The sequence below is a fragment of the Neolamprologus brichardi genome, chromosome 13, assembly GCF_056152115.1.
Source record: "Neolamprologus brichardi isolate AB-2024 chromosome 13, ASM5615211v1, whole genome shotgun sequence".
In the NCBI taxonomy this organism is placed as follows: domain Eukaryota; kingdom Metazoa; phylum Chordata; class Actinopteri; order Cichliformes; family Cichlidae; genus Neolamprologus; species Neolamprologus brichardi.
This window is the reverse complement of record NC_142116.1, coordinates 21,086,386-21,104,033: the sequence shown is the minus strand read 5'-3', so window position 1 is coordinate 21,104,033 and position 17,648 is coordinate 21,086,386. Positions and strand designations below refer to the sequence as shown.

At 37.7% G+C, this 17,648-nt stretch overlaps 2 protein-coding genes and 1 pseudogene across 3 annotated transcripts; all 3 read left to right on the top strand.

The window, feature by feature from the left end:
* The first annotated feature begins 768 nt into the window (after nucleotides 1-768).
* Nucleotides 769-5,661, top strand: LOC148099995 (glycine N-acyltransferase-like protein 3). Its single transcript, XM_087850308.1, has 5 exons — nucleotides 769-983; nucleotides 1,092-1,199; nucleotides 1,296-1,416; nucleotides 1,665-1,797; nucleotides 3,014-5,661. The coding sequence occupies exons 1-5, from the start codon at nucleotides 909-911 to the stop codon at nucleotides 3,432-3,434; spliced, it is 858 nt and encodes a 285-aa protein (XP_087706434.1). The 5' UTR covers nucleotides 769-908; the 3' UTR covers nucleotides 3,435-5,661.
* An 80-nt stretch (nucleotides 5,662-5,741) lies between these two features.
* LOC148099994 (glycine N-acyltransferase-like protein 3) lies at nucleotides 5,742-7,400 on the top strand (annotated as a pseudogene).
* A 6,021-nt stretch (nucleotides 7,401-13,421) lies between these two features.
* Nucleotides 13,422-17,450, top strand: si:dkey-76k16.6 (glycine N-acyltransferase-like protein 3). Of its 2 annotated transcripts, XM_006806947.3 has the most exons (5): nucleotides 13,422-13,702; nucleotides 13,787-13,897; nucleotides 13,995-14,103; nucleotides 14,498-14,624; nucleotides 14,706-17,450. In XM_006806947.3, the coding sequence occupies exons 1-5, from the start codon at nucleotides 13,625-13,627 to the stop codon at nucleotides 15,115-15,117; spliced, it is 837 nt and encodes a 278-aa protein (XP_006807010.1). In that variant the 5' UTR covers nucleotides 13,422-13,624; the 3' UTR covers nucleotides 15,118-17,450. The 2 variants fall into 2 exon arrangements, with proteins under 2 accessions (XP_006807010.1, XP_087706433.1); XM_087850307.1 differs by having other exon boundaries at nucleotides 14,498-17,450.
* The last annotated feature ends 198 nt before the right edge of the window (nucleotides 17,451-17,648 follow it).

Genomic DNA, 17,648 nt, shown 5'->3' with positions numbered 1-17,648 from the left:
GATGACGTTTTAGCTCAATAGAGCTTCTTTGTTGTCGTTGATGGTGATGAGTTCTCTGGATACCTACCCACTGACTAAGAGGAAGGAGAATGTAAACAAATCTGGGACCAGACATGACTGACAACAGAAAATGTCATTCACATTATTTTTCATTTTAACATCTATAAGGAGCTTTGTTTAACCACTCTCCCACTGCTCTCAGTCTACCCAAACGTTGGTGGATAGAGCAGTTGAAGTCAACGCAGAAGCTTGATGTCAGATCATGGGTCAAGTGCAGGTTTGGCGCCCTGTACTCAAAATTAAAAGTGACCAATAAGACACAAACTGTGCAGAATATGATGGAACTACAGCAAATACAGATTGCTTGTAAGAGATGGAAGTCAGTGTAGGCTAATTCAACTACAGAGGAAGAGGGAGATGTGCATTTGTCCTTCACGCACTCAACTCCAAACACACCACTTCTCAGCAGTCATCTACGTGTCCCAGACAAGCACAGTCTTTGTCCCACTTTTTAAAGTTGTTGGGATACAATAAGTGGAAAAATACATTTTTTTTATTTTATATTTATTTTTATATTTATTTTTCCTGAACACTCCATGAACACGCTAACAGATTTCATTATATCTTTTCTTACGCAATAGAAAACTAATACGCATATTTAAAAAAAAAACAAAAAAAAAACAAAACCTTCTGACGGTGAATTAACGAAGTTATTTTTATGACAGGAAGTAGCCTGCTACGTTTATTTCACAAGTTCACAACCGGAGCAATGCGGTCATATCGTAGCCCTACGGACTTTGCCTAAACTGTTAATAATTTATAAAGGTTTCTCCATTCTGGTGGATTGGGATGTTTTAAAACAGCAGGTTGTTTAAAGTGCATTAGTAAGAAAACTCCGGTATCCAAACATGAAGGTCCTGAACAGAGACGAGCTGCAGGTCGCTGAAGGAGTTCTGCTCAAACACTTACCGAAGAGTTATAAGGTATCTGCGACATAAACCGCGTGTCTTTGTGCTTTACAGCCTCAGCAGCGCTTGAAGGTGTTTCATGCTTTCAGGTGTTTCATGCTTTCAGGTGTTTCATGCTTTCAGGTGTACGGTTTCCTGTACGGAATCAACAGGAACAAACCGACTACACTGGAAGTTGTGGTCGATACGTGGCCTGATTTTAAAGTTATCATCTGCAGACCGGACCCCGAGGTGTGTTTAAATCCCGTCGGGAAAACTGTGGAAGATTTTCAAGACGGAAATCTTTCGTTTGTCACGTGATTGTGACAGCTTTTGTTTGTTTCACAGAACAAGCGTGCCCTGAATTTCAATAAAAAGATGGCATACTACAGCACGGATGAACAGAGTTTGAGGAAAATGCTGACAGACGAGAATGCTGTTGATTGGAGCACTTATTTCATGATAGGAGGTGAGCTCAGATCACTGCAGAAAATAAGCACGAAATAAATACGGTGGCTTTTACGTCACTACATTTGACAGCTGTTACTATTTACACATACAGTTTTATAGACAAAACACACACTTTGTACAATATTCTAATAAAAAGTTTAATAATCATATGGACATTTTTCCTGCATTAAATACAAACTGCTTGGATAACCTCTTGCGAGGAAAAAGAAGAGAAAGAAATTCATGTGAATACTTTCCATTCGACAGGGATTGATGTTTCCCATGCACCAATGCTTAAACAAGTGTCTTCTGACAGAAGAGTGAACCACAAAGTCTATACTTTGGTGCATCTTCTGTATTTGCCAGACACCAACCATCTCCACATGCCAGTGGTTGACAGGTATAATTTGATAATTAAGATGCACTTTAAGTTATATCTGTGTGTAAGTTATGATTTTAGAAACACGTTAAAAAAGACCATCCTGTGTCAGTTGTAAGGTTATACATATCGGCATTTTTTTTAATGGCTGTCTTTAGCAAGTCTTAAAATGAGCTCACATAACATACACAACACTGTCATGACCTAACAAAAACTAAGCCATAAAGGAGAAGCTGTGTAATAAGGTTCTGCCACAGCATTTCAGTCAGGTTGAGGTCTGGACTTTGTTCCATCTGTTCTTTTCAGTCATTCTGTCGTAGATTTATTGCTGTGCTTGGGATCATTATCATGTTGGATGACCCATTTTGGGCCAGTCTTTAGCTGTCAGCCAGATGTCGCCACATGTAACGCTACAATGCTTTAACATACAGAGGAATATACAGTGGTCTACTCAAAGACTGCAAGGTGCCCCAGTCCTTTGGCTTCCCAGACTAATGGGTTTTAATAATTGCCTCTTTAATATTATTCCTACTTGGCATCGTGTTAACACACAACTTACCAGCAAACTGCTCAAGCTTCTGCTTTTATAGAGGTTTACACAATTTCTTCTGATACTTTGATTATCAACATCTGACTGCTGCTTACCTTCCTCATTCAGTGGAAATAGTAAAACCCAGTATCAAGGCAAAAACACGCCCATTTCACACTTAGCCCCTCCAAAATTTGAAATGTATTAAGTACATTGCAGGGTCATTAATCGTCAGAAAATATTAAGGTAGTCGGCTAGTATGTATTTACATGATGTAAATGTGTTAGTACTGTCTTTTTAAACACTTACTGCAGATTACTGTAACTTCTACATGCATGTACATTTCATGGCTTGGAGAGGCAAAGCGACAAATGGACACGGTGGACCGGCATGTTTATTACATGTTTTGCAGCGAGATCAGGTTCAATAGTAATAGTATACTTAGTTTTTCACATACTGCTTCTGCATTTTGGCTCTGTATTTGTTCAATAAACAACGGCACAGTGTATTATCTTATGTTTTGTTGATCTGTGGTTGTATTAACCTTAATTTAAGCTCTATTCAGGACCAAATGATGTTTATTATGTAGTTATATATAAAATATTAGACTTTAAGGAGACTGTACATTTTTTCTCTATGACTGTAAATATGCTTCAGAGCAATGTAAATTATATTGCTTCTCAACATCTTTGGTTTTTCGTTCTACAGTGAGCTTGAGTCGAGGATTTCGTCTCTAAACCTTTCCCACGTTGACTTGGTGAATAAAACCTGGAAGTTTGGAGGAGATGAGAAGGGTTACAGGACCATCGAAAACCTAACCAGTAACTTCCCATCATGCTGCATCACAGACAGCCAGGGTCAGCCCGTGTCCTGGATACTTGTGTATGATTACTGTGCTCTGGGAATCTTGTATACGCTGCCAGAGCACAGAGGGAAAGGCTATGCCAAAATCCTGATTAGCATTTTAGCCAAGAAACTCCATGCTGAGGGTTACCCGGTGTACTGCTACATAGAAGAAGACAATGTGCTGTCCTACAAACTCTTTAAAAACCTGGGCTTCATTGAGGATCCTTCGTACAGGGCTGCATGGTTAGAGTTCAATTTTTCAGATTGGAGTCAACATCTTTGAAATGTACGTCCAACATTTTTATCAGGTCGCGCCTTCTTCATTTATAAAAATAGAATTCAAATGAATGCAACCCACTTATTTATAAAAGTGTGATCACTTCTGGTCTGTTTCTTGGAGAAGACACTGTTTCCTTGGGGCTTGCTTTTGGGTCAAGCCAACTTCTCTGAATTTCATTTTGATATATTTATCAAAATATGGTGTGAAATGTCCACTTTTTCCCTATTTCAGAATAGTAAAGAAACTTTCCACAACTTCCTGGATCAACTCCAAAAGTAATCTTCTCTAAATAGGCTCAATCCCCACTTTTGATAACTTTTTGCCTAGAAACAATCAAATCAATCACATTACCTGCACAACAGAGACAATGATGTAAACTTTTGATAATATTAAAGCATTTAAAGGAGAAGTTTAAATAAAACAGAGCTGCACTGATTTATACTCAGTAGCTTCATATTGTTCATTAAGCTGCTTTCTTTAAGGGGGTCACCACGCCGGCTCATTAACCTCAATCTGAGCTTTGGCTACTCTGTTGTGGAATTATCCTGATCTGCATAAAGACTTTCTTCCTGGGTTCCTGACACAACCCTTTGCATTTATCTGGCTAAATCAGCTGTGAATCATAAAAAACAACTAACATTATAATTAAGTACAAACATTTCAAACTGAAGCTAATATGCTTCTAAAAATAGGGACAGTTTAGTACTTCATTAAAAACTGAGGGGAGCAAATAAAGCTAACTTGTCTGTGTAACCATGAGGTAGGCAAGACTGGAAGGTTCTCTCCTGTCTGTTGACCAAGGCTTGAGGAACCAGTTAATGTTCACATCTGAGTAAATATGAGACAGTTATGTGATCTGCTGGTGAGGACAGCTGAGCGGGGTTAATTATGTTATTAGCGGAGAAATGAGGTGGAAGAAACTTATTTTATTTGGCAGCTTTATAAGCCAAAGCAGGGTCACCAAATTCAGTAAGGTGACCCAATAAAATGATTCCCCAGGCAATGAGGCTTACAATCAAACATTACAGGAGCCAGAAGATTTAACAAAAAGAACAATGAAAGTCGCTCTTGATGTTTGCTGGCTTGTATAACAATGATTAGCAAAAGTGTATCTTTCACAACTTCTCCTTTTCTTCTGCTGTGCAATAAAGAAGTGGTCTATCGTTGGATGTCTTTCCCACGTACGCAATGATCGTTAATTTTAAACACCAGTGCAATTAATACTATCCATGGTTCTCCAAAGTGAAAGACATTTAATTGAAATCTTGATGTCATTTATTACTGCTTAACACAAAACAGACTGTGACTGTATTTAAAACTTAACAAATATAGAATTAATGAGCAACAGGGACGTTGAGCATTGGTGGAGGTGGTAACAATGATTTTCGTACGTTCTCTTCAATTATACGTCTAGAAAGTGTGAATCTCGGCAACCTCAGCCTGGAGGAAAACTCCCCTTAGCATTTACGTCCACTTCACATCACTTCCACGATTTCCAGAGTTTCACACACTCCGTCTTTGATTTACAAAGACGCACAAATGTCTTTGGAACTGTCGAAAGATCATATTTAAAACAGCTGAAAACGAGCAGAAGAGATATTTATCTCGGTCACAGCAGAGTCCACAGGGAGTTTCGTGTGCTGTAAATAACTATTTACATTTCATTGATTGTCATCATTGCCATCGCTTTTTAACCTGTAAAGGTTAAAGTGTCAGAAAACTGTGTAACTATTGTGGGATTATAATGTTATTTTATGCCATGTTAGACCCCGAATTAAAGATTGTGAATTATTATGTAGTTTTAGTTTGCATTATTCTCCTGAATTAGAAGAAGGTGATAACTATTACATTTGTTAAACTGATTTGCATTACATTAGACTGCTGATTTATTGTGAATGAATGATATTGTTTTATGATGCATTATACTGCTGAGTTATAAGAAATACTGTTCGCAGAAAGTCATTGCCTTATTTGTCTGATTAGAAGAGAACAGAACATACTGGAGAGGTTTTCTGCCCCATCTGAGCAGGAGCAGATAAACAGGGAGCCAAGGTCGTAGCTTAGGCGCTGTGTGAGAAAGAATGTGAATGTTTAGGCTTTTATGATTAGGTGGGGGCCACTGGAGGCTATAAGAGTTTGATCAATGCTCCACCATTTTGAGATCTGATGCTGTCTGCTGTATGGTGTCCATCTCCCACGCGTGTATTCATTAAATCATCGTTTGACTCAACCCGGCCGGACCAGTGTTGTTATTTTGGTTTTTCCTCTTGTATCCATCCCCAATATTTGAATCCGTGACACTATCCAAAGATGAAGGTCCTGAACAGAGACGACGTGCAGGTCGCTGAAGGAGTTCTGCTCAAACACTTACCAAAGAGTTATAAGGTATCTGCGACATAAACCGCGTGTCTTTGTGCTTTACAGCCTCAGCAGCACTTGAAGGTGTTTCATGCTTTCAGGTGTTTCATGCTTTCAGGTGTACGGTTTCCTGTACAGAATCAACAGGAACAAACCGACTACACTGGAAGTTGTGGTCGATACGTGGCCTGATTTTAAAGTTATTTAAAGTCATCTGCAGACAGGACCCCGAGGTGTGTTTAAATCCCGTCGGAAAACTGTGGAAGATTTTCAAGACGGAACTCTTTCGTTTGTCACGTGATTGTGACAGCTCTTGTTTGTTTCACAGAACAAGCGTGCCCTGAATTTCAATAAAGAGATGGCATACTACAGCACGGATGAACAGAGTTTGAGGAAAATGCTGACAGACGAGAATGCTGTTGATTGGAGCACTTATTTCATGATAGGAGGTGAGCTCAGATCACTGAAGTAAATAAGCACGAAATAAATACGGTGGCTTTTACGTCACTACTTTTGACAGCTGTTACTATTTACACATACAGTTTTATAGACAAAACACACACTTTGTACAATATTCTAATAAAAAGTTTAATATTCATATGGACATTTTTCCTGCATTAAATACAAACTGATTGGATAACCTCTTGCGAGGAAAAAGAAGAGAAAGAAATTCATGTGAATACTTTCCATTCGACAGGGCTTGATGTTTCCCATGCACCAATGCTTAAACAAGTGTCTTCTGACAGAAGAGTGAACCACAAAGTCTATACTTTGGTGCATCAACCAACCATCTCCACATGCCAGTGGTTGACAGGTATAATTTGATAATTAAGATGCACTTTAAGTTATATCTGTGTATAAGTTATGATTTGAAAAACACGTTAAAAAAGATCATCCTGTGTCAGTTGTAAGGTTATGCTTTTTTTTTTAATGGCTGTCTTTAGCAAGTCTTAAAATGAGGTCACACAACATATTACACTGTCATGACCTAACAAAAACAAGTGTCTTGTGACAGAAGAGTAAAATACAAAACTGATATTTTAGTACACCTTCTGTATTTGCAAGACACCAACTATCTGCACATGCCAGCGATTAACGTTTATAATCTGAAAAGCATATGTCTGTGCATATGTCACATGAAATATGCTTCAGAGCAATGTAAATTATATTGCTTCTCAACAACTTTTCTTTTCTTTTTTTTTAAGTGAGCTTGAGTCGAGGATTTCATCTCTTAATCTTTCCCACGTTGACTTGATGAATAAAACCTGGAAGTTTGGAGGAGATGAGAAGGGTTACAGGACCATTGAAAACCTAATCAGTAACTTCCCATCATGCTGCATCACAGACAGCCAGGGTCAACCCGTGTCCTGGATACTTGTGTATGATTACTGTGCTCTGGGAATGTTGTATACGCTGCCAGAGCACAGAGGGAAAGGATATGCCAAAGTCGTGATCAGCACTTTGGCCAAGAAACTGCATGCCGAGGGTTACCCGGTGTTCTGCTACATAGAAGAAGACAATGTGCTGTCCTACAAACTCTTTAAAAACCTGGGCTTCATTGAGGATCCTTCGTACAGGGCTGCATGTTTGGAGTTCAATTTTTTGGATTAGATTCATGAAATAACTGTACTCATTTTTATCAGGTTCATAAATGTGTAAAAATATAATAAAATGAATGAAACACAAATAAAAACATAATTGTTAACATTTATTATTTATTATCCCTATAAAATTGATAGGATCTAGATCAGAATATGATCTATGGAAATATAGTATGAAATGCCCAGTGTTGTTCTCTTTCACAATGGTTAAAAAAAATCCCTCCGAGAATTCCTGGATATGGATCAACTCCCAACAGCCATAACCTAAAAAGAAAAAAAGAAGAAAAAATTATAGGACAGAATTTAAAAGTTATATCTAAATTAAACTGAGCTCCAATGATTCACACTCTGAGCCAGTATCTTCCTATTCTTCTTTTGGCTGCTCCATTTAAGGGATCACCAAAGCGGATGATTTGCCTCCATCCCAGCTTTGACCAATCTGGTATGGAATTATTCTGAGCCGCATAAAGACTTGGCCAAAACTTTTCCTGGGTCCCTGACACAGTCCTACTCATTTATCCAGACATGAGACTGGCACAAGGACTATAGTGGGTTGTGCTACTTAAAACAAAATCAAATTAATTGATTTTTCTCATATTCTCACACCATCCTCTCCTGTAGAGAGTGGAGAGTCCACAGCTGAGGGGAAAAATAAATAAGTAATATGAGGTAGTTATGTGATCTCTCGGCGAGGACAGGTGAGGGGGGTTAATTGTGTTATAGGAAGACTAATGAGGTGGAAGAAACTATTTTATTTGGCAGTTAAAGAGGGCAGGATTCAGCTGTGTAGGCCAAAGTAATGTCAATAAGGTGACCCAATAATATGTTTCCCCCCGGTACTGAGTGCTTACAATCAAACACCACAGGAGCCAAAAGATTAAATAAAAGAGATAAACGATTTTAAAAACTGATTGTAGACCACTATTGTACGGATTAACAAAACAGTCTGATACAGCTAATTGATTCCCCACTAAAAGCCTGCTATGTCTCAGTATGAACAAGAACCACAATAGATTTCAGCTTATTCAGCCTGCAGTCACGAATGTCATGCCACTGTTGCCTTCAATGTGTCTTTTGTGTCCCTTTTCTCACACGTACACTCCCGGAGATGTGTCAGCAACTTCCCCTACTCCTCTGCTGTGCAAGAAGTCGTCCATTGTTGTGGTTGCCTGTTCCTTCATATGAGCTGATCTCTTTATTTTAAACACCACTGAGATTAATAGTAAATGTGTCTCCAAAAGCTATTTTTTCATATCTTGCTGTAATTTATTCATACCTCACAGAAATATGTTCTCTTTCTTACTTGAATTGCTGTAAAGTTTTCAGCACACCCATTGTTTAACGTCCCATTTTCTGTTTTAATCATTCAAAATATAAGTTTTACATTGCTCAGAAAGTGTTTCAGACATTCTTCGACTTATTGTATTGCGTGAGCAGTATTAAATTTTATACCAGGATTTTCCTTTGGTCTCCAGAAGAAAGCAGAAATGTTCCCAGCTGACAGGAGTGACACCTGGTGTGGTCTTCTGCTGCACAAGCCCATCTGCTTCAAGGTTCGGGGTGCAGGATGCTTGGAAGTAATCAGTAGTTATTGAGTTACCTTCCCATCAGCTTGAAGAAGTCTGGCCATTCTCATCTGTCTCATTTATTTTAAATAATCCTCTATTTTTTGGAAAGCATCCGTTATTGAACTGTTCAAAATGCCTCAACAGTGACAGCTGCAGGTTATATTGGGCAGGACAATCTGTGTGATTGTGCAGAGAGGAGACCAGCAGGAGCAGGGGTCTCAAACTCCAGTCCTGGAGGGCCACTGTCCTGAAACATTTCCACGCGTCCCTGCTGCAACACACCTGAGTACAATTAGTAGGTCATTAGCGAGAATCTATAGAACTTGAATGCATGCTACAGCAGCTTGTGAGTGAATGAACACAGTGCAATAAAAGTAGTTTTAGAAGTACATTTTTCCAAACACTTACATTTACTTAAATTTACTTGAGTAGGATTAGGGGTTGCCACTTCAGCATTCAGTCAAGTTCTATACGCTTGCTAATGATCTACAAATTTTATTCAGGTGTGTTGCAACAGGGACATATGGAAAAGTTTCAGGACACCGGCCCTCAAGGACTGGAGTTCGAGACCCCTGGGCAGAAGTCTGATCTCCTCACCTCCTCATGATAGGAGACGAGCCTCCATTTGTACGCATCTTTTTATAGTAATGACGTAATGATGGCTATAGTCTACACTATGTTCATTTATATATTAATAAAGTGTTGTTTTTGTTTTGTTTTTCTAATGTACTAACGTGAAACCTGCATTTCGAGCTTCTGTGGTGACCTGCTGGGGTGTGTGACATAATCAGAGATCAATTAAATCCATCTATGCCAAACTGACATAACATATCTGGTAAATTCTGAACAACTGATAGAGGTCAGGCTTAAACGTTTTATTTTATTTTTGCTTACAATATTGTTCAAATATTTTTGACTTCAGCGGACAAGTCAGATCCCATCTCATATCACTGCTGAAAATATGATCATCATCTTTGATGGAAGGAAGCCAAAGCACACTCAGAGAACAGTGAGTTACTATCGCACATACAGCACAGACCACCTAACACACACCTCAATGTCTGTTTGCAATGAGGTGTAAAGGGAAGAAAGTGTGTGTAATGAGGAAGAAGCTAAAACGCTTCTTAAACTGGTCAAACTGGAGAGCTGGCACAACCTGTAGAAAGTTGTAAAGAAAAAAAAAGGTTTTAAAATCTCTGTTTTCATAAAACCTTTCAACAACACTGAATTTTATGTGTTTTTAGTTCGGCTGTGTGTAGCAAACATCAGCCAACAACATAAAAGACACGGTGTTTGAAGCCCAGATGTTCTTCCAGTTTCGAGAGGCCATGCTGTCTAAATTTCATGGAGTTCCATTTGACGTGTAACTATTAACAGTTAAATGACAGTGTTGCAATATTTCTGTGATCTACTGAACATGTTTAAAAAATAATCCTTCTATAGTTAATCTACAGACAAGCTCAACTCCTCAGCATAGTCAAAAAGTACACTGTGGGTGTTTCCACGGTGACCTCCAGACTGCTCAGTGGACAGGCCTAGTTCCTGTTCTGAGCTGTCACATGTGGCACCCGGTGGGGTCTTTTTGCCCATCTACTTCAAGGTTTGATGTGTTGCATGTTGTATAAAGTGAAGTAATGAGTTATTTGAATCATTTCTTTCTTCCAATCAAATTAAAGCATTCTGGATATTCCCCTTTAACCTCGGGCATCAACAAGAGAGCTGCTGCTCACTGGATTTTTTCTTTTTTCGAGCACATGAAGACCAAAAAATTTTTTTTAACATGTTTATCAACCGAATGATCAAAATTACAAAAAAAATATCAGTTATACTGTTTTTATATGGTAAATATGGGTAACAGAGTGGACATGTTTCCTTTAACGCATTTGTGAAATATTGTAAAACATGAATTTTTTGTTTTGATGAAACAATGACACACAGGTTTGTCCTGGTAGATGATTTTTATCTCCAAAAAACAAATATAAACTCGCTGTAAGTTGTATGACTAGATGACCAATGAGGGGAACCAATCTAAAGGAATTAGGGGGGCTCAGGCAATTCAGCAACACGTCAGATTTTAAATACTTTTAAACATTTAAAAATTGTACAGAATATTATATTTATTTATTTTATTTATCCATGTATTAATTTTAATATATAACTTATATTGGTAACTAGATAGCTATGGACATGGCATTTTAGGCTACATTTGCTTAAAAAAAAGTTTTAAAAATCTGTAATTATTATTGTCAAATTGAATAAACAAATGATGGACCGTTTCTGTCATGGGGACTTACATGGTGGCACCAAATCTCTAAACTTCACAAATCTGAAAGTTAATCAACATCATTTACTATGGCTGTGTCCCGTTCGAAGGCTGCTTGAAATGTGGCCCTCAAATGCGTCCTTAATTTCCCTGAATTTTAAGGACTTGGCAGTGTAGACTTGTGGCCCAACATATCCCAGAATGCATAGCGTAACGGTGGGTGTGGATAATTTTGCCGAAAAAAAAAACGGTGGATGAGGGGCACCCGAACTTTAAGTAAGTACTGAATATTATGTCACTTATTTATGTGCAAATGTTTAATAACGAAGAACATTAAAACATTACTGTTGGCCAAATGTCGGCAAAGTTATGTGACAATATGACGTTTGTACTAACTTGGTTTTAAAGCCTTTACTTTAAAATATACTCCGTTCAATAGCTGACCTTAATCTTACAGAGAATGATCAAAGCTCATGTAGAAACAAACAAATGAATGAACAAAAGATTTTCTCCTTCATTTCTGTCAAACAAAGCTGTATGAAGCTTTCTTTGCAAGCTCCTTTGACAAGCTCCTTTGACAAAGCTGTATGAAACGTTTCCAGCTGTTAGACAAGATTTTTGGCAGAGTTTATGTGTTTTTATTTCAGAAAATATATTTGGATTTGTACTGTTTTGGAAATATGTTTTGTTTGGTCTGCACAAAAACCAAAAACAATTCAACTTTGATAACAGATATATGATCAACTTGTTAATTTTAATGGCTAAATTTCATATTCATAAGTCCAAATGTTTAGAAAGACATCCCTCTTTTTATGTATTCTCCTTTGAACTTGTACAGTATCTTAACTTAATTAAGAACTCCACTAACCCAAAAGCTATAAAAACTATTGGTGTTTGTGGAAAAAATCAAGATCTTTCAATCACTTTATTCTTTGGCTTGATCAGTTACTTTCCCCTTAGCATATTTATATTGTTGTTTCTGAATACTGTTCTTCTATTTGTTTATCTATGCATACAATTCGTTTGTAAGTACAACACTATTATTGTGGTACTGTTTAATTCCATTTTGTATTGTACTGATGTTTAAATAAAGGTTTGAGAAAAAAATTTTAAAAAAATAAAAAAATAAATAAAAATTTAAAATTAAAAAAAAAAGGTTGTCGCTGTCACTACCCGATCCGCACCGGAAACCCGATCGGTACCCCGCATGCGCGAAAGGTGTCTACTTCCGGTTGAAGCGTTTTAAGATAGTTACGGGTCAGAGTATCTGTTAAGATGTTAAGAATAATAAGTATTTCTTCACATGTTTCCAATAATGAAGCATTTCAATATAATGTAATAAGTAGCTCTTAAAATGTTTCCGATAATGAAACATTTAATATAATGTAGACAAAAACAAAAAAATAAAAAGATAGTGACGGATCAGTGCTCCCCGATCCTTACTACTAATGTTTCATTATCGGAAACATGTTAAGAGATACTTATTATTCTTAACATCTTAACAGATACTCTGACCCGTAACTATCGTAAAATGCTTTGACCAGAAGTAGACACCTTTCGCGCATGCGGGGTACCAATCGGGTTTCCGGTATGGATCGGGTAGTGGTCCCATATATCCCACAATTCATAGTGCGGCGGTGGGTGTGGATAATTTTGCCGCAAAATAAGGCAGAAGGGATAAATATGATGTCACTTATATGTGCGAATGTTTAATAATGAAGAACAGTAAAACTGCTGTTGGCCACATGTCGGCAGAGTTGTGTGGCATTAGTGATGTTTGTACTTTCAGCGTGACCTGAGTTTTAAAGCCTCTACATATATATATGTATCATAATAATCTGACAATACTATAATATTGGCCACATTATATTTACATTACCACAGTGAGATGATTTTAGTCTCATGAACAACATCAGCTAATTGTTATTTACTGACTAATCTTGAAATGACTGTTCGGTACAGAAATGAAGCCCAACAATCATGTTTTACAGTCCCGTGGTCTCAGCCTCAGATACTCAACTAATCAAAGTGATGTCATGACAAAAATGAATGACCAACAAAACATTTTTTCTCCTTCATTTCTGTCACACAAAGCTGAAGGCTAGACCGTCCCATTTCACAAGCCTCTCACTTCCGCACTTCTCGTACTTATAGTATGCACCGTAAATAGTGCGCGTACTTCAAGCGTGCAGACCCTGAATTGGGACACAGCCTATGTGAGCTATTCGTGGGGCGGGTTTTTTGTGCCTCCTCTTCAACTTTAAGCCTCGAAAGTGCGAATCACAATCTCGGGGTTTAGAAACAATCCCAGCTAACGTTTCCGTCGTCGTGGAGACCCCCGACTTCCGATCACTTCCGCGATTTACCGAACTGTACGCTTCATTTCTTCGTGAGTGGAGAAAAATGGCTTTTGAATTGCCCGAAGATCAGTTAAAAACAGCGGAAAACGAGCTGAAGAAATATTTACCCATGTCGCAGCAGGTATGCACGGTTAAATCTGTTATATTGTTATTTCTACAAGGAGCTGAATGTACTGCAAATAACCAACTACTGAATTGATTTAAGGTTTACGGTTTCCTGGTGCTCAGAAACAGAGTCAGATCCGACCCTGTACGGGTTTTAGTGGACAGGTGGCCACAGTTCCGCGTCATTATGTGCAAACCACACGGTGAACAGGTACTGTCTGTGCAGGGGGGGGGGGGGGGGGGGGCTTGCGTGCACACAATACATTGTTTAAATGCCAATACAGATCCCGTGTCTATTTTTCTTCCAGAAGAGTGACCTCTTCAAAGATGCACTGCTTTTTGCAACTGATGCTGCTGTTCTAGAGGAAATCCTCAGCAAGTCATCTGTTTTTGACTGGAGCAAGTACTTTTGTGTTGGTAAAGGCAACAAGCTCTTATATTGTTTGCATTGTTACTGACTCAGTTCAAACTGCTTATTCGCTGGCTCCCACACTGCAGCCCTGCATATGGCCACTGAAGTCTATTACTGCAAGTGATTTTTCCATTAAATAATTAGACCAGCCAATGAAAAGTCATCCTAATTCCTAGTGTTTATGTACTGTGTTCAAAGTGCTGTGAGTGTTATAGTATGTCATTTAGTGATAGAAAAATATGGCACTGCAAAAAACAAAAAAAGTTGGGACACGTCTATGGTTAAACCTTGCTCTTCTCATGTTGAGAGCAAATCAATATTTAATCCTGCTTTAATAAATCATTTTCTCAGGACAAAAACAGGTTCACACATTTAAGGTTTTGATTACTTGTGTTAAAGGAACCAGTGTTTCCCACACTGAGATATTCAAAGCAGTGGCATCAGCAAAGGGTGTACCCTGTAAAAGAGTGGCAAAATGTTATTTGATGACACTGGAAGATGTGGGCAGGCTTCCTTCTGTTGACAGGTATTATTTACACATACACATATTTAATCATAACTTTTACGTTCTGATAATAAAACATAACTTTGCTCTGTTCCATGTCAGTTCAGGGATCTCAGTAAGCTCTCTTGATGAATCGCACATTGGCTTGGTGAACCAAACTTGGAAGTTTGGAAAGGTCGATGTGGCCGTTGGGCTGATCCGCAACATGATTGCAAACTTCCCCTCCTGCTGCGTGCTGGATGCTGAAGGAAAGCCTGTGTCCTGGATTCTGACCTATCCATATTGCGCTATAGGAATGCTTTATACGCTGCCAGAGCACAGAAGGAAAGGCTATGCCAAAATCCTGGTCAGCAGCTTGGCCAAGAGGAATCATGCACTGGGCTACCCAGTTTACTGCTGCATAGAAGAGGAGAACGCTGCGTCCTACAGGCTCTTTGCAAACCTAGGCTTCACTGAAGATCCCTCTTACAGGGAAGCCTGGTTTGTAGTCAATGAATTTCAAATATTTCCATGAAGCACAGAATAAAAGTAAAAAAGAAATATGCTACAACTTTTTCTATTTATAAGTTAAAGTCACAAGGCTATTGGAATAAAGACAATAGCCAGATTTTTTGGGTTAATAGCTCTTTATTTGGCCCTCTTATTGCCCAGAAACATTTCTCTCGTTTATAAAAAGTGTGATCACTTCTGGTCTGTTATCTATTTTGACTGTATGGGCTCTAAGTGTACAGTAAATCTCCTGGAAAAATTGCATTAAACCTGTACTGTAAAAATCAAAGAGTAAGTGAAGTAGGCATTGATTGACAAAAATAATACAAACGTAGCTGTTAAGAGATATATTCTAAAACACTTCTTCAGCAGAGAATCAGAGAGGAGAAACACACAGAATTTCTTGCTAGCAAGGGCAGCCTAGAGTGAGACTCAAGAGACTCGCCCTGAGGACTGCCCTGGTCCTTTATTTATACACTTCAGTGAGTGCTTGTGTGATGTGTGTGTGGTGTGTGTGTGTGGTCAGAGTGTGACCCCATAAGTGACTTCCCTAAACCTGATGGACTGGAAGTCCAGCAGTTCATCAAACCAAAACCACTTAGACTGGAAACAGATATAACTACGTTAATCCTACCGTAAAACAATAAAACAAGGTACGACCTTTTCCCATGCTCCTAGGATGTGGGGGTGAAAGCCAGAACACCCTGGAATGTTGCAGACTTCCTAGGATGAGACATCCTTTCAATAAACACAAATGGTTACATGCAGTATTCTACCATATACAAACTTATATCATTAAAAGATTATACTGACTACTAAGTACAATTTTCCATTGACATTAGCAGTCCCAGACTGCGTACCACAGATAAGGATGATAATTGCATGCATGTTCTGAGTGTCTGGATTAGTGATGGTAAATTTGATTCTTTTTACTGAATCGAGTTTTAATGAGTCACTCACCAAAGTGAATTGGATTTTTGAGTCATTTGATTCACTCAGTCAGTTGACCAGAGTGCAAAAAATTTACATTTTCACTCAAACTTAATTTGTTTCTCTTTTCATGTAAATCCCACTGCTAAGATGAATTATTCTAAAAAACAACAACTATTTTATAGAGCAAAAAAGAGCAAAAACATTTCTAAAATTAAGCAATTTCCTATCAAAATTGCTTAATAAACATTTATTTTGTTTATTTGTATTTTATTAGTATTTTCCTTAAATGTGTTAAATATATATTTTCTCATCTAAATGTCCACTGAGCCCTTCTTTATTGGAAAATGTTATTTAAACATAATTTCACTCCACATAATAGCCCAATTTGGAACAATAGATATATACTGATGAACAGAAAATCTATTTTTATTCAAGATTGGTTATCAAAAGGTGTTTGGGCAATTGCTCATTTTGTAGATGAGGAAGGACATGTTCTAGGACATCGAGATTTTTTCCAAAAGTTTAATATCCAATGTTCTAAAAGTAAATTTAATCGGGTTATAAAATCCATTCCATTGTCACTTAAAAACATAGTGGTAAATGCTATAATATATTCTGACATCTCCCCCAAGTTAAGGCAATTATATATAGATGATATTCGATTTTGTGATGTTAAATGCAATAATAAGTTTCTAAGATCTTCATTAAGGAGTCTTTATTCTCCAAATTTACTTAGACGTAATTACATATTAAAAGATTTCCAAAGGGAAGAAATTGAAAAAATAAGAACTGATTATATCACCTTCCCTAACCCTCCTAAAGGGAAAGAAGTCCAATTTAAAATTTTGAATAAAATTTACCTGACAAATAGACTCCTTGGTGATAGATTCAAAATAGAAACTGGTAATTGTGTATTCTGTGAAACAGAAGAGGAGGATTTGGACCATCTATTCTTTTTGTGCAATTATATACAAATATTTTGGTTGGATTTTCATACCTGGCTTTATTCAAGTGGGATTCAAATTACCCCATTTACATTAAATATGATAATGTTTGGAGTGTTTTTGAAAGAAAAGAAAGCTAATTATGGTGTTAATGTGTTATTAATTTTGTGCAAACATTTTATACATAAATGTCGTTTTTTTAAGACCAAACCAATGCTAGCGTACTGGAAAAACGACTTAAACCTGTTGGTTAAATCTTTGACTTTAGTTAAAAAGAAAAAGGCTGCTTTTTTTGTTTCCTTTGTGGAAGATTTTGATTTAGTGAGTTAATAATCTGTTAAATTATGTGACCCCATCTTTGTTTTTTTTTCCTATGTATGAAAGTTGCTAATATGTAAGGAATGTTTATTTTCTGAATGTGCAATATATGGTGCATTTTGTCTGTATGTTAATTTTACTAATAATAAAAAAATAAAATAAAATAAAAGTATTCCGCTTGTGGAGGCTGCCATCTTGCAAATTTGGAGCCAGAGTCTGCGCAGTAGTGACTTGAGGTGGAGCGACTGTGTAACGCTCCCGCCCACACACCCGCTGGACGTGACCGCAAACACGCCCCCCTACACTTTTTACGTAGCCCGGCTGCTCAAGTTTTTTTTGCTGGTTTACCACGACTGACGAC

What these genes read in the sequence shown, in the direction of transcription:
- LOC148099995 (XM_087850308.1), top strand. Translation starts at nt 909, where the DNA reads ATGAAGGTCCTGAACAGAGACGAGCTGCAGGTCGCTGAAGGAGTTCTG. An exon ending in TCTGCAGACCGGACCCCGAG is followed by an intron (nt 1,200 to 1,295) that starts GTGTGTTTAAAT and finishes TTTGTTTCACAG; the next exon opens with AACAAGCGTGCCCTGAATTT. An exon ending in CACATGCCAGTGGTTGACAG is followed by an intron (nt 1,798 to 3,013) that starts GTATAATTTGAT and finishes TTCGTTCTACAG; the next exon opens with TGAGCTTGAGTCGAGGATTT.
- si:dkey-76k16.6 (XM_087850307.1), top strand. Translation starts at nt 13,625, where the DNA reads ATGGCTTTTGAATTGCCCGAAGATCAGTTAAAAACAGCGGAAAACGAG. An exon ending in ATTTACCCATGTCGCAGCAG is followed by an intron (nt 13,703 to 13,786) that starts GTATGCACGGTT and finishes AATTGATTTAAG; the next exon opens with GTTTACGGTTTCCTGGTGCT. An exon ending in GCAAACCACACGGTGAACAG is followed by an intron (nt 13,898 to 13,994) that starts GTACTGTCTGTG and finishes TTTTTCTTCCAG; the next exon opens with AAGAGTGACCTCTTCAAAGA.